The sequence below is a fragment of the Anopheles merus genome, chromosome 3L, assembly GCF_017562075.2.
Source record: "Anopheles merus strain MAF chromosome 3L, AmerM5.1, whole genome shotgun sequence".
Classification (NCBI taxonomy): Eukaryota; Metazoa; Arthropoda; class Insecta; order Diptera; family Culicidae; genus Anopheles; species Anopheles merus.
The window spans coordinates 8,422,335-8,435,120 of record NC_054085.1 but is presented as its reverse complement, the minus strand read 5'-3'; the positions used below and the strand labels follow the sequence as shown (position 1 = coordinate 8,435,120).

Here is a 12,786-nt window from a genome sequence, read left to right as displayed (position 1 = left end):
CTGCAAACGTCTACTTACACAATCGAAATAGAAAGATAGCGATCAAACCATATTCATTTGTGGCCATATTTAGCCATTTACGATAATTAGCCTTTATTTGCACGATTTATCGCCCCAATGTTTTTCGATCGTTTGTGGCAGTCTTTGGGAATAGAAGTACCCACAGCAGTACCCAGCAGGGGACGAAGATGAGCGATACCATATCGAACAGCCAGTTGCCATAGATCTAAAGAACAAAAGAAGAATATATTGAAACAAAATTGTACCAAGTACAGCAATGTGAACTTACCATTGAATCCACCACAGAGAACGTCAATGCATCCATCGTGGCTGTAAGGGCTTTGCTAAGCAGCGGCTTAAAAGCTAGCTCGGGAAACAGATACCACGTGAGCGCAAGCAGCACACAGTACAGCACCACCAGCGGGTTTATCAGCAAGCAGCACAGTCGGGAAAGGCTAAAAAGATCACGCAAAAATAATCCTTCAATGTAATGTAATTATCCCTATTATTTTCAAACGGCATTTTCCGTCACTTACAACATCGCACCACGTGATTCTGCCGGGCGGATAAGAATAATGAAAGGTACGAGCAGCACGGAAAGGCTGAACCCGAGGGAAAAGTTAAGCATTCCCATCGCCAACAGTACGGTGCCGAGCTCGAGCAGTACGGCCACATGTAACGCTTCCCCATTGATGCCACTCAGCGAACAGAACGCCGGAAGGGTAAGGGCCACTACCAGTACGGCCACGAACAGACTGAACAGTCCGAACTGTGTGGAGAGCTCGGCCTCGTGTAGATAGTGGCTTACGGCTTTGCTTTTTGGCAGAAGCACAACCAGCGCACCGATCGTATGCGCTACCAGCAGGACGATCCCGACGGAGAAATACCCAATGTCGATATTTCCACCCTTCTGTTTCGTTTCTACCGCATCCGTTTCATCGCTCTTTTCGGTCTCATCGTTGTCCCCGGTGTAGTACAGCGAGAGGTAGTGGATGAACGCTTTGATTAGCAGCGCACCCGCCATCAATGCCAGACTGGGCATGTAGTCGCCGATCGATACGAACCGATCGTTCGAGACGAGCAGATAGAAGAAAAAGCTCTGATGAAAACGCTCCAGCAGATTGTTCAAGCTGCGGCTAATTCCCTCGATGATGCGCAGCATCGAACCGACCTCCTGAAACTGCTGCTGCTGCGTCCGTTCCCGCTTGACCGCTTCGAGCGTTAACGCTTCGATACCGTACTTGTGAAAAAGACCATGATTTCCCGTTGGTACGCCGCTCGCCTGCGAAAACACCATCGACAGCAGGTTGAGCAACTTGTCCTGGTAGCGGAAGGATCGTTTCGGGCTCGAGGAGGATTGCTTGTACCCCGCGATTATGCCATTCTTCGACGACAGTTTCTGCACCAGATTGTGAAGGTCCAGATTGGGGAGCTGTCCGTTGAGTCCCTCAATTTTTAAGTTTATATGACTAATGTCCAAGCTTTGCACTTCCAGGTTGAGGGCGGCCTGGATGGAGCCGGCCCGAGCACGCAACAGTCCCGAATCGAGAATGCGCCCATCGTCGCCGCCATGGTACGCCTCCAGCCAGGCCTGCATTCCCAGCTGCTCCTGCTCGGTGACGAGGAAAATAATGTCCTTCGCCCAGTACTTCTTTCGGCGGGCAAAATCGGCGAACGCAAGCATTAACGGCAATCCGGCCGATACGTCCGTGTGGACGGTTTCCGGTGGCCGGTACGGTACGCTTATTACAATCGCCTCTGTGGACGCAATGCGCGGGGCGCGCAGTATGCCGTACACGTTTTCACCTTTAAAGCGCTACAAGAAAAGAAGGGAATTAATATTGGAAAAATCACACCGAAGGAGAAACATCTCCATACCTTTCCACCTCCGAACGGATAGTTGAGCGTAAAGTTGTGCGTGTGTGTCTCCAGCCCGAATCGTCGCATCTTTGCCAGCAGCCACGGGTACGGCATCCCTTTCGGGTAGTTTTCCCGCTCCCGTTGCAACTCACCGGACAGCGATTTCACCAGATTGACCGTTTCCATCTCCAGCTCGGAGTTTACCAGCCCCGGCAGTAGCGCATTCTCGGAAAAGTAGGTGCCGGAGTTAAAGTTGGCATCCGGCAGGGCACAGAAAAAGCCAACGCCCAGCAGATACAGCGTCAGGCAGATGGCTGTATTGTAGCGGACCAGCTTTCGGCAATATTTAGCCTTTTGCGAAATGGATGGATTGGTGAGCAAACCCATGGTGCGCGTTTATCGATTGGTTTCCGGCGCTTTTTTCCACTCCGTTCTAGCCGGTGTACACAAAAACCATGTAAAAACACACCAACATTCAGATGGGGGGAGAATTCTGTTTTCAAAACAGAAGATGACAGCCAATGCAACAATCCCTTCGGGGACGGACCGCGCCCACAGTGAAACGTCAAACCGGCAGCCGTTGACAGTTTGAAATGTTTTGAAAGCGCCAGGGAAGGAGCGCTGCGTCGTTTTGCTGTGCGTATTTTAGAATCGAAAAATGTTTCCCGAACTACGGGAGTGTATAAAAGCAGCGCAGGATAATCTGTACCGGGGTTTCATTCCGACGGACAAGGCCGGTCTGCAATGGCTCGACGTAAGGGAGCATTTTCGTCCGGTAAACGGTTTTGGTTCGTACTAAACTTCATACCTTCCGGTTTACACTTTCAGTCCGTCTGTGCCGATCTGCATCGATTGCTGCGATTCGTCCACAAGCATCTGATCTTCGACGGAAATGGTAATGCCGGCACGCTCGAAACCTGCTTCCTGTGCATCTCGCAGATCGTCATGTGCATCCGGTGGCTGGAGAAAACGATCGCAGTGGAAATGGAACCGCCCACTGGCAATTCCCGCTCGCAAGGACTGCCGCAGGCAAGACAGTGCTTTCTGGATCGAATCATTTGGTGCTTGGAGCGGTTAAAGACCGTACTCGAGTCGGACGACGCGCCAGAAAGTGTAACGGATTCCAACTTTGTCAGCTACCTTGACCTGGCGCTGAGTCTGATCGCTCCCCTGACGGTGGCAAGTGACGAGGGGTGCGGCGAGGATGAGTACGCAACCCGGTACAACGAGGTGATTGTAGAGAGTGGCCGAATTCGGTCCGTTGTGGAGGCGCTCATATCCCAGACGTTTAGCTTTTGTAACGTGCTGCCCGAGGAGGATCGGAACCGCGTGACGAGCTTTTGTCAGAAGGTGCTGAAGGAATGCGTGGCCCTGGAGCGGGATAGTGAAGGGAAGGATACGAGCGACAAGAAGCTACGGGTCAGCATACTGGAAAGTGCCATCTACCAGCTGGAAACTCACGTAAACGAGTGCCTGTTGCGGCTCGTGTACGAAACGTTCGGGGACACGGATCGCACACTGTTAGCGCAACTGCGCACCCACATCGCGGGCGTTAGCTGCGAGGAGCAGATCGACGAGCTCACCAAACCGTTCGACAGCTTCGTGGAACGTTTGATGCAGATCGGGCTGTTTGCCATATCGTACGCGGACAGTTTGAAGATAGCGTCCTCGATACGGAGCTGTTTAGCGTCGCTGGAAGCGCTCGACTCGTACCTGATACCATCGCTGTACCTCGGGGCGGACCGTAACTCTATGTTGCTCGAACGTCACTGGCTCGAAGAGTCGGCCAATCTTTGCCGGCTGGTGCACAAGATTATCGACACGAATGCATTTGCTCTATCTTTGTTGGAAATGCTGGACAGTGCGTTGGATGCGTGGCAGCATAGCTTTAACCTGCCCCAAGCCCTGGAACTGGCGCGAAAAGCGGACGTATTTTTGCAGCATCTCGAGCTGAACGCATCCGAAATAAAGCTACACGAGGAGCGGTTTAGCATCCATTTCGCGGACTACCGTACGATGGTGCTGGAATGTCGTGCGATCGTACAGCGCGCGGAAGGGCCCGATGCGAGCATTGACGCTTCGCGCATCATCAAGCGGTTTCGCGTGTTGCAGGGGAAATTGCGCAAAGTTCAATCGGCCATCAGCACACACACGAAGGAAACGCGTATGGCTCCCGCCGAGGAGGGTGCGTCATCCCCTGGTGAGGAGAACGGCACCTCGCCCGAGCGGCACACGATCGAGGCAAACGTGCGCGAGCTTTTTTCGGCCAGCCAAGCACGGCTGTCCTCCACCAACATTCTGTATCGAAGCCGACGCGGTGAACCGGGCAAGCGACGGTTGGAGGCTGCATCGCTGCTGGAAATTAACACATTCACCGACATTATCGCTCACCGAGCGCGGGATCGAGCCGTTACGACACCCGAAAAGGGTTCGGTTCGGCGGAAACCCTTAAGAAGTAAGAGCGCGATGGAAAGGTTGGGAGGAAGAGGTGCTGTAGATACTAACTTATCTAACTGGGTTAAATTTACAGGAAACAGTCTCCGGGTGGCAATGTTCAAAAAGCAACAGCGCGATCAAACGGCGGAAATGTATGAGAGTATTAAAAGTGACATTGATCTACAGATTACCGGTAAGATGGCATCTGCCGCTTACTTTCTTCCTAATAGGCATTATATTTAATTCCTTTTTTTTCATTTTAGAAATTCTCGACGAGTTAACGGATTTGTCGCACACCTTCTCAACGCACCCCACGGGTAAGTCAATGTCCACCGACCTACAGCATCCGCTAGCGGCGCCAGTACGCAAATCTATCACCAACGAGGAGATAGCGATCGTCGATGATAATAAAATAAGAATCAATATATACACCGATATATAGGGATAAGGAAAAGCCACACAATCCTATACGATGCGAAGTCGTATGGAATCGATGAGCAATAGGGGCATAGGGTTTGATTAATTTCGACAAAATATTGAGTAGATCCAGTTTAAACGGTTCCTGCAGTGAATCATCTAAACCTTCTTATTCGTCGGTTGAACGCACCATTAAGGCAGGTTAAAGTGAGAAAAACTATCTGATAATCGAAAACTTGATAATATTTAAATGTCTAAAAAAATATGATCTTTAGGATAAGATCCTTCTGCCGTTGAGTAAGAAATCTCATTTAATCCTTCTTTAGCTTAAACCTAGATTTTTACCTACAATCTCGTTTTTTTGGGAGTTATATTTTTAGCAGGAGGAGGAATTTTTAAACAAGTTTCCCCAGTGTGACCATTATGCTTCGTATTTCCGTTTCTCACACAGCCATGTAACACTGGTCACAACAACCAACACATTTTAATTAAAAAAACGATTTTATTTTATTAATTTTCTACACGATTTTAAGTTTAAAAAAGTCTCATCTTACGAAATCGACCTTACGTCTAAGGAATGTCGCAATTAAAAGAAATTGTCGTATAAAGTATTTTATATATAACCTATAAAGTCACACACTTTCCACCAGGCAGATCGTAGCCTGGGAGAAATAATGCACCGCGGCTTTTACCACACACTAACGTTGAGCGAAATGTTTCTGTGGTGTGAAATCTGTACATTTGAGTATAGTTTAATTATGTTTTAAAAATGCATTTCCGAAATCTAACCATTCTCGCCTCAGTCTGTTCTGTACGTTTCCTTTTATGCTAACGTTGATTTACTAAAGCCGAAATCGACATACGCTAGCGTCCGCAGTGATATTTAAAATATATATTCCGAAAATAATCAGCTATCACACACAAATTGCCCTACTCCATATTTTTTATCTTAAGCGCGGACACGTATTGTCTATTGCGGGGGTATGCTTACGTGACTAAAAGAGACTTGCAGTAAAAAAAAAAATGCAGCCAACAGTTGTGTCGCTTCCGTTGGCACAGTGAAGGGAGGGATCGATATCTTTTGTTGGTTCTACGGGATGCTACGTTGAACGGGACGCAACAAAAACGAACACATCACACACACACACAAACTAGTAACTAGCAAACGAACCAACCGCACCGTAGCGGGTCATGGACGCCTGTCACCATTGGGATGTCTCTGTCGGTTGCTCTTACCGTGTAAAGGCAGTGTAGAAGATGTACAGCAACATGTAGTAGCAGATATACCGCAGGGTCAGTTCGTTTGCTACCAACCGTCATATGAGGTGTGTAACGTAGGGATGAACGCCACCTCCACCACCGTTGGTGCCATTCGTGGTCGTCGGCGTGTTGGCGGTCGCCGCCGCCGTGACGATGGTCGGCGAACGCATTCCAAAGTTGGCGGGCGGTGGCATCAGCAGATGGCTCACGGACGGCCGGTAAAATCGCAGATAGTGGATGTACCCTTCGTCGTCCATGGTAAGAAATTTGCTAAACTCCCGGTTCATTATCAATCGCTTCGCCCGACCGATCAGCTTGATGCAGGAGAGCAGATGCGGCTTGACGGTGGAACCGCGCTTGTCGAACCACTGGGAAGACTCCTCGAACCGATCGCTTAGAAAGCTTCGGCTCACGGGACTACCCACGACCGGAGTCGAAAAGCCCGAATGGTTGCTACCGTACGATCGGCGGTTTTCACTCGGCGATGACACGTGTGCACCGTCGGGTACGGGTGCTGTTCGGCGCGTGTTAAACCGCCCGGACAGCCGTATGCTGGTGACACTTTTGCGCGGCTGATTATTGTACAGATAGTCGACGCTCCAGAAGACGATCTGATCGCCGACGCTGACCAGTATGTGCGGTGCGCTCGGGTCCGTCCAGCTGCTGAAGTACAGTGCGGACACCGGGAACTGGTGCGATTCCAGCACGCCCAGCTGCCGGTTATGCTCCATCAGGTGCAGTATAATCCGGCCGTCGTGGCATCCGATCGCTAGGAACTCGCCGTCAGCCGATAAGGCACAGCTGCAGATGACGGTCGTTGCGGCGTGGTGACCTCCGTCGGATGTCATGCTGTGGCTGCTGCTGCCGCTGACACTTTGGGGCGGTTTCACTGTCAGCAGCATGTCGAACGGGGCCAAATCGAACGACTCAATGGCGGCCTGGTGCAGTCCAAGATGGTACACGATCCCGTCGGCCGTGCACAGTATCAGTGCGGCGCGAGGCGGTGGCCCATAAACTGCCGCCCCGTACGTACGCTCCATTTCCTTCTGCACTAGTTCCAGTGTTTGGTTTTCAAAGTCGTAGATCTGCAAGAAAGCAAGATGAAATAAATAATAATCCCAATGAATGATTTAAAAATACGAATCGAATGATTCAATTGATGTAATATGACCGACTTCCGATGCGGATAATACGCTCGTCTTACCTGTATCGAGCACCGATCGCCAATCAGCAACATATAGCGATCGTACAGCAGGTAACAATTGCGCACCGTTTCGCTCAGCTCAACCTCCACGCGCTCGTCCACGCAAATCCTACATACGCCCTTCCCCGATGCCACCAGTATGTCCATCGCCTCGAGATCATCCTGCCGTACGCGACGGAAACATTCCAGATACGTTATCTCCGTACCCAGTTCGAGCACGACGTGCACCACAGTCGGATCCGCATGCCACTGGGTCATCCCGAGCAGCTTGCCATTCTCCAGTCCCACATAGTACATCGATCGTGTTTTGGCCAGACACAGAACCGGTGCGTCGATCGCACTGTTCTGAAACGTCTTCTCGTGCGACACGCCACCATCCTCGTCGTGGAGCAGCGTCTGTTGCAACCGACAGTACCGATCGACCGTGTTCAGCTGCACCGGATCGTCGTCCAGCGTGGCGAGAAAGGCGGTCGTCCCCTCCAGCTGGTACTGATCGCTGACCGGGCCGAGCGGCAAGCTGTACAGGTTCATCGCATGCTCCCCATCCTTCGAGATGGACGCGAGCAGCACCTGCGACATGCCGTCCTCCATCAGCACGTCCAGATCGACGATCGAGTGGCTAATGTTCATGCGCCGGACCTCCGCCCCATCGCCAATGTTTACCACCGAGATGCCCCGCTCGGTACCGAGCACGAGGAATCGCTTGTCCTCCGTCACTACGCTGCACGTGTTGGTGCACGCCTTGCGCTCGTAAATCGTTTTCGCCTGGCCCAATCCGTACGATTCGAGGGGTCGCAGTCGCACCTCATGCGTGCTCACGAACAGGAAACCCTCCGGCAGCTGGTACACGTTCAGCGGCGGCTGCTCGTCCACGAAGCACGACTCCACGCTCGTCGACATCATGTTGAACACGATGCCCCGTGCCGTACCGTCCTCGCTTCTGACAAGAAACAGGCAGCGCCGTACCGCGCCACCGTCCGGTTTGTCCAGGTCGCGGAACGGTTGCAGCAGGTACGCGTTCCTGATGTTCGTCGGGTGCTTGATGTCGGGCTTCTCCGTCCGGAACACGGAGCTGTACACCTTGTACACGCACAACACGCCCGACTCGCTGATCGCGATCAGTTCCGTGTGTCCAGATCGCTTCAGCACGCTGAAACAGGCGAACCCGCCCGTGATCGTGAGCGTCATTTCCGCTTCCCGTGGCGATGCCTCCCACATCCTGTAGTCGGGCCGATCGGGCGGGTTCTTCGTGGACCACACCTTTATCAAGCCTCGCCGGTTGAGCGCGACCAGAAACTGGTTGATGCGCTGCACGTCCTTAATCTGATCGCCGTCGCAGCCCTTGAACGTCATCGGCGGCAGCTCGTACTCGACCGACAGATTCCACAGCTGGATGTCGTTGTTGGCGAGCGACACAAACACGTGGTTCGCATCCTGGAAGCGCACCTTGTCTGGTCGGTGGCAAAGCTTTATAACTGACGATTCGAAACAGTGTACGCTGGAAAGACAAAAATCGACTTTAACGTTAGATGACGTCATCTTCCGAGGCGATCCAGCACGCGTCCCGAGCACTTACACATCACGCAACCAGACCCGGTTCTTGTACCGATCCACTTGCTGCTTCGCCAGGTGGCCGATGTGGCCGGGAAAGTTGAGTGCTCGCTGCAGCAGCCGCGTATCCTCCGACAGCAAGCATTCCGCCGCCATCAGGAAATCGATCAGCGAATCGATGATCACCTCCCGATCGTCCGCCGTCGGGAAGATGTGCTCCTGGTACTTGCGCAGATCGCCCACCGTGTTGGGCAGGCCGGCAATGCGCAGCTTCTGCTCGAGGAAGCCAAAGTCTTGGTACAGCTCGGGAAAGAGATCATGCTCGCCGGCCTGCTCGATGTGGTAGGCGATGTGGAAGTGGAAATAGTCATCGTTCGGGAACACGTTGGTCAGCTCCAGTTCCCGGCGGTTGGCGAGATTTTCCCGGATGCTGTGAACCGTGGTGGCGCGGTGCGTACACCAAATGGGAAAGCACAATATAGATTAGTCATATGGAAAACAAACATAAATCATACTGCAAGCGTTCGATACCGTACGATCTCGTGTCGTTAGTATGGAGCTGGAGCGTTACAATTAAAGAATCGTTAGTTCCGCGTGCACGCGTGCGATAGTTGCGTGCGGATATGTTCTGAACGGAGTGTGCATATTTAGTACAGTGGTGAAAAGCGTGCAGAGAGACGTACCTATAGTTTTGGAGTAGTCGGCGATGCAGATTGACCATATTGGAGCCGGGCGGAAGCTTGATATCGTTATAGCAAATGTATTGCATTATGTAAAACATCTTACTCTTGCAGACACGCTTCTCCAGCAGCCCGCTGCGCTCCAGCCTCGTTAGGAGCGCCTCGGTTGTGTCCTTATCCAGCTCCCAGTACATCTGCAGCAACTGCATACCGTGGCGTGTTGGGTGTGAGAGGAGCATGTCAGTATTGGGGTGCAGCAAATGGAAACGTGAAAAAGGGAGAAAGCGTTAGTTAACGGTTACTCCTTTAACTCTGTGACACGGTTGTGAGGGTTAATGGACAGTAGTAAATGGTTTAGTTGTGGTTAGCGTTGGGTCGCGAGCAAATGAGCGTGCTTTAAGTGAATGATGAACGAAATTTACGTAAAGTTTCATCGCACCGCTCATTCAAAAGAGTGCTGCAACTAGACCCAAACACTAACCAGTGACTTAACTTAAAAGAAGTTTAAAAATAAAAGCATCATTACACGCAACGACATTGGCACATTGTCCCGGAAAATCACCAGATCGCGGAACCGCTGTTGCTCCTCCACGCTAAACTGCTCCAGCGTCGAGGCGATCGTGCGCGACACCCGCTCCGGTCGCGGCATGCTAAAGTTCTGCAGATTGTCAATGTGCTGCTGCCAGTTGATCGGCACCTCGTGCTTGCACTCCTCGCTCATGCGCAGCGCGATCAGGTTGATGAGGAACGGGTTGTACTTGCAAGCCCGGCACAGTTCCGTCGCTTCCGGTGGCAGCATGGTGTTTTTCTTCTTGAGCGCTCTCGCGAACAGCTCCAACCCCTCGGCCTCGGTGAAGCCCTGCGGAAGCATCACCACGAACCGCTCCGACTCGCTGACCGCGTTCACCACGTTCGTGTCCTTCGTGATGACGACCGTTTTGCACTTAAAGTCAAAGTCTTTGATCAAGCTCGGCCGGTTGACGTGCGCCAGCACCAGCAAGCTTTCCGACAGCTCGTTCGCGAACGCCTGCGTAAAGGTGCGCTTCCAGTAGTCGATCTTGTTCGACGGGTAGCTGTAGTTGTTGCCCCGCTCCTCCTGCTTCACCGCGTCGCCCAGCTGGACGCGCAGCTTTTCCAGCAGCTCCAGTATCGCTTCCTGCGTGTTGCAGTACGCCAGATCCAGGTAGAAGATTTTGTAGTTCATCTGCGTCACCACGGTGTAGTCTTCGCAGGCGTGACAGACGAGCGTCTGCTTGCCGGTGCCGATTATGCCGCACACGAAGAGGTACCGATGCTCCGCCACACCGTGCCGCAGCGACATCAGGTGCTTGTGCATCGTCCACCTGAGCTTCTGCCGGTACACGCTGATCGATTCGTGCGAGGGCATAAACGACTCGTTCCGGTACGCCACGTACCGGTTGTACTCCTTCGTTTGCGCGCCCCGGCACTGCTCCCACCGTTCCACGATCCAGTCGTAGTACAGGCGGAGCGCGTCCATAAACCGGGCCACTATCTGCGAATCGCGCTGCTGCTTTTCCTCCAGCAAGGAGAGCATTAAATCGATCTGAAACATTTCGTTCGGCTCGTTGGTAATGTCCATACACTCGTCGTTGTTGAACACGCGCTGCTGCTGAAACTCGTCCAGCACATCGTACACGTCCAGATCGCGCATCATCGGGCGGAGCGACTTGAGGGCGGTAAGGTCGTTCATCTTGAGTGTGGGGTGGAGGTTGGACGGGAAGGGATGGATTTATTTTCCTATGTGCAATAGCTATCGATGAGTGCTGTAAGAAGGAGACAGAAAAAGAGGGCAACACATTAGGTAGATCATGATGGTTTTGAAGGAAATTGATATCGTTGCTACCTTTAATCGCTATCATATGATGAGGGCTAACGAAATGGAAAATATGCGTTTTACATGCAATGAAAGTGCTGTTAGATTGTAGATTCAGCTTATCAGGCTATTAACTAATCACACCTACTTGAATTATACCGCAAAGATAGCATGTGCTTGATTGACGTAGGTTTAACATGTCACTGGAGAGAACTATCTACGGCACTGAGTCATGAAGATTTCTTTTTAACAAATATCTAGGCGCTCCCGTTGATTTGAACCAAAATTTTTGGTTGGTTTCCATATTTTTTTTCCCAAGATTTTTTGGTCGTTTTCCAGAATTTGTTGAACTATCTACGGCACTGAGTCATGAAGATTTCTTTTTAACAAATATCTAGGCGCTCCCGTTGATTTGAACCAAAATTTTTGGTTGCTTTCCATATTTTTTTTCCCAAGATTTTTTGGTCGTTTTCCAGAATTTGTTGGTCCAATTGTATTGATATCCAATCGGACGATACCAATAAATTATGAAAGCGAACCAAAAATATATGGGATGCGATGAATAAATCGTGAGACGAGCTCAAAAAATGATGAGAACTGACCAATAATGCGTGGGAAACCCTGTATCATCAATTGACATAATGCACTACTGTCTTGATAAATACGTATCCAATTGTATAACGAGGATAATATTTCAAGTTGCAGTTGGAAGATTGCTTTCTATATTCAATTGTAACTCAACATTTTTTCACGATTTCTATATGCTTGTAGCATACTAAGGGATTGCCGGCAGGTTGGCGAAGAAAACATCTAATTGATTATGTCATAAAGAGTGTCTCTAGTAACCATCTTAGGATTCACTTAGGGGATGTCGCGCAAAACATAATCTTTCCTGGGTAGAAAGCCAGTATTGCACAAAATCATATATGCTTAGTGGCGCGCCTCTTGATGTCTCGATGGATGTCAATCCTCAAGATACCGCAAAGATCGTCACTAGGGTTGTACAGTACCAGTATTATTAGGCGTTCTTAATACATGGATTTGGTCCAAATCTGACAAACCACGACAACCCACACATGGGAGAAGGATGACCTAAAGTCTACTTTAGTCGATACCCAATATTTTGTGGAGATACTAGATGAAGAACAGGTATTCTAACGAGTTGTGTGAGCTGTAGCTGTACTATAATGCGTAACAGGCCTATGGACAGGAATTAGATGAATCAGATGCTATCAGTTGCAGTAGACCTTATTATACCAGAAGATAGAAAGACCCAAGTTGACGAGAGTTTAAAGAGGCAGCAAGATGTAAAGATAAGCTGGAGACGACATGTCCGTGATCGATTCCAGGCAACGAATAACGCAAGGACAATCCAGTCTGAAAGTCACGTACTCTACACCCTCTTAACGTTGTTTATCGACTGGAAATGGTAATATCTCATATCAGATTAGTTTGATATCATCCACCAGAACAAAGAATGATCATCAGCTGAGCTTTATTCCACTCCCTGTTTTAACTCAAAGTGCGCAACACCGTGCTTGTAT

At 50.5% G+C, this 12,786-nt stretch overlaps 3 protein-coding genes across 3 annotated transcripts; 1 reads left to right on the top strand and 2 right to left on the bottom strand.

Moving 5' to 3' along the window:
* Window positions 1-52: 52 nt before the first annotated feature.
* LOC121598483 (glycosylphosphatidylinositol anchor attachment 1 protein) lies at window positions 53-2,277 on the bottom strand. Its single transcript, XM_041925409.1, has 4 exons — window positions 1,879-2,277; window positions 537-1,816; window positions 290-455; window positions 53-226 (listed from the first exon to the last, which is right to left on the bottom strand). The coding sequence occupies exons 1-4, from the start codon at window positions 2,245-2,247 to the stop codon at window positions 107-109; spliced, it is 1,935 nt and encodes a 644-aa protein (XP_041781343.1). The 5' UTR covers window positions 2,248-2,277; the 3' UTR covers window positions 53-106.
* A 173-nt stretch (window positions 2,278-2,450) lies between these two features.
* Window positions 2,451-5,536, top strand: LOC121598482 (serendipity locus protein alpha-like). The gene is made up of 4 exons (XM_041925407.1): window positions 2,451-2,614; window positions 2,689-4,315; window positions 4,391-4,489; window positions 4,560-5,536. The coding sequence occupies exons 1-4, from the start codon at window positions 2,519-2,521 to the stop codon at window positions 4,736-4,738; spliced, it is 2,001 nt and encodes a 666-aa protein (XP_041781341.1). The 5' UTR covers window positions 2,451-2,518; the 3' UTR covers window positions 4,739-5,536.
* Window positions 5,537-5,577: 41 nt separating this feature from the next.
* Window positions 5,578-11,155, bottom strand: LOC121598915 (the record flags this gene model as incomplete). The annotated part of the gene is made up of 5 exons (XM_041926282.1): window positions 5,578-7,058; window positions 7,178-8,675; window positions 8,754-9,158; window positions 9,412-9,611; window positions 9,935-11,155. Coding segments are annotated over 5 exons (4,353 nt in total), but the record flags the coding sequence as incomplete, so codon positions are not given.
* Window positions 11,156-12,786: the final 1,631 nt, after the last annotated feature.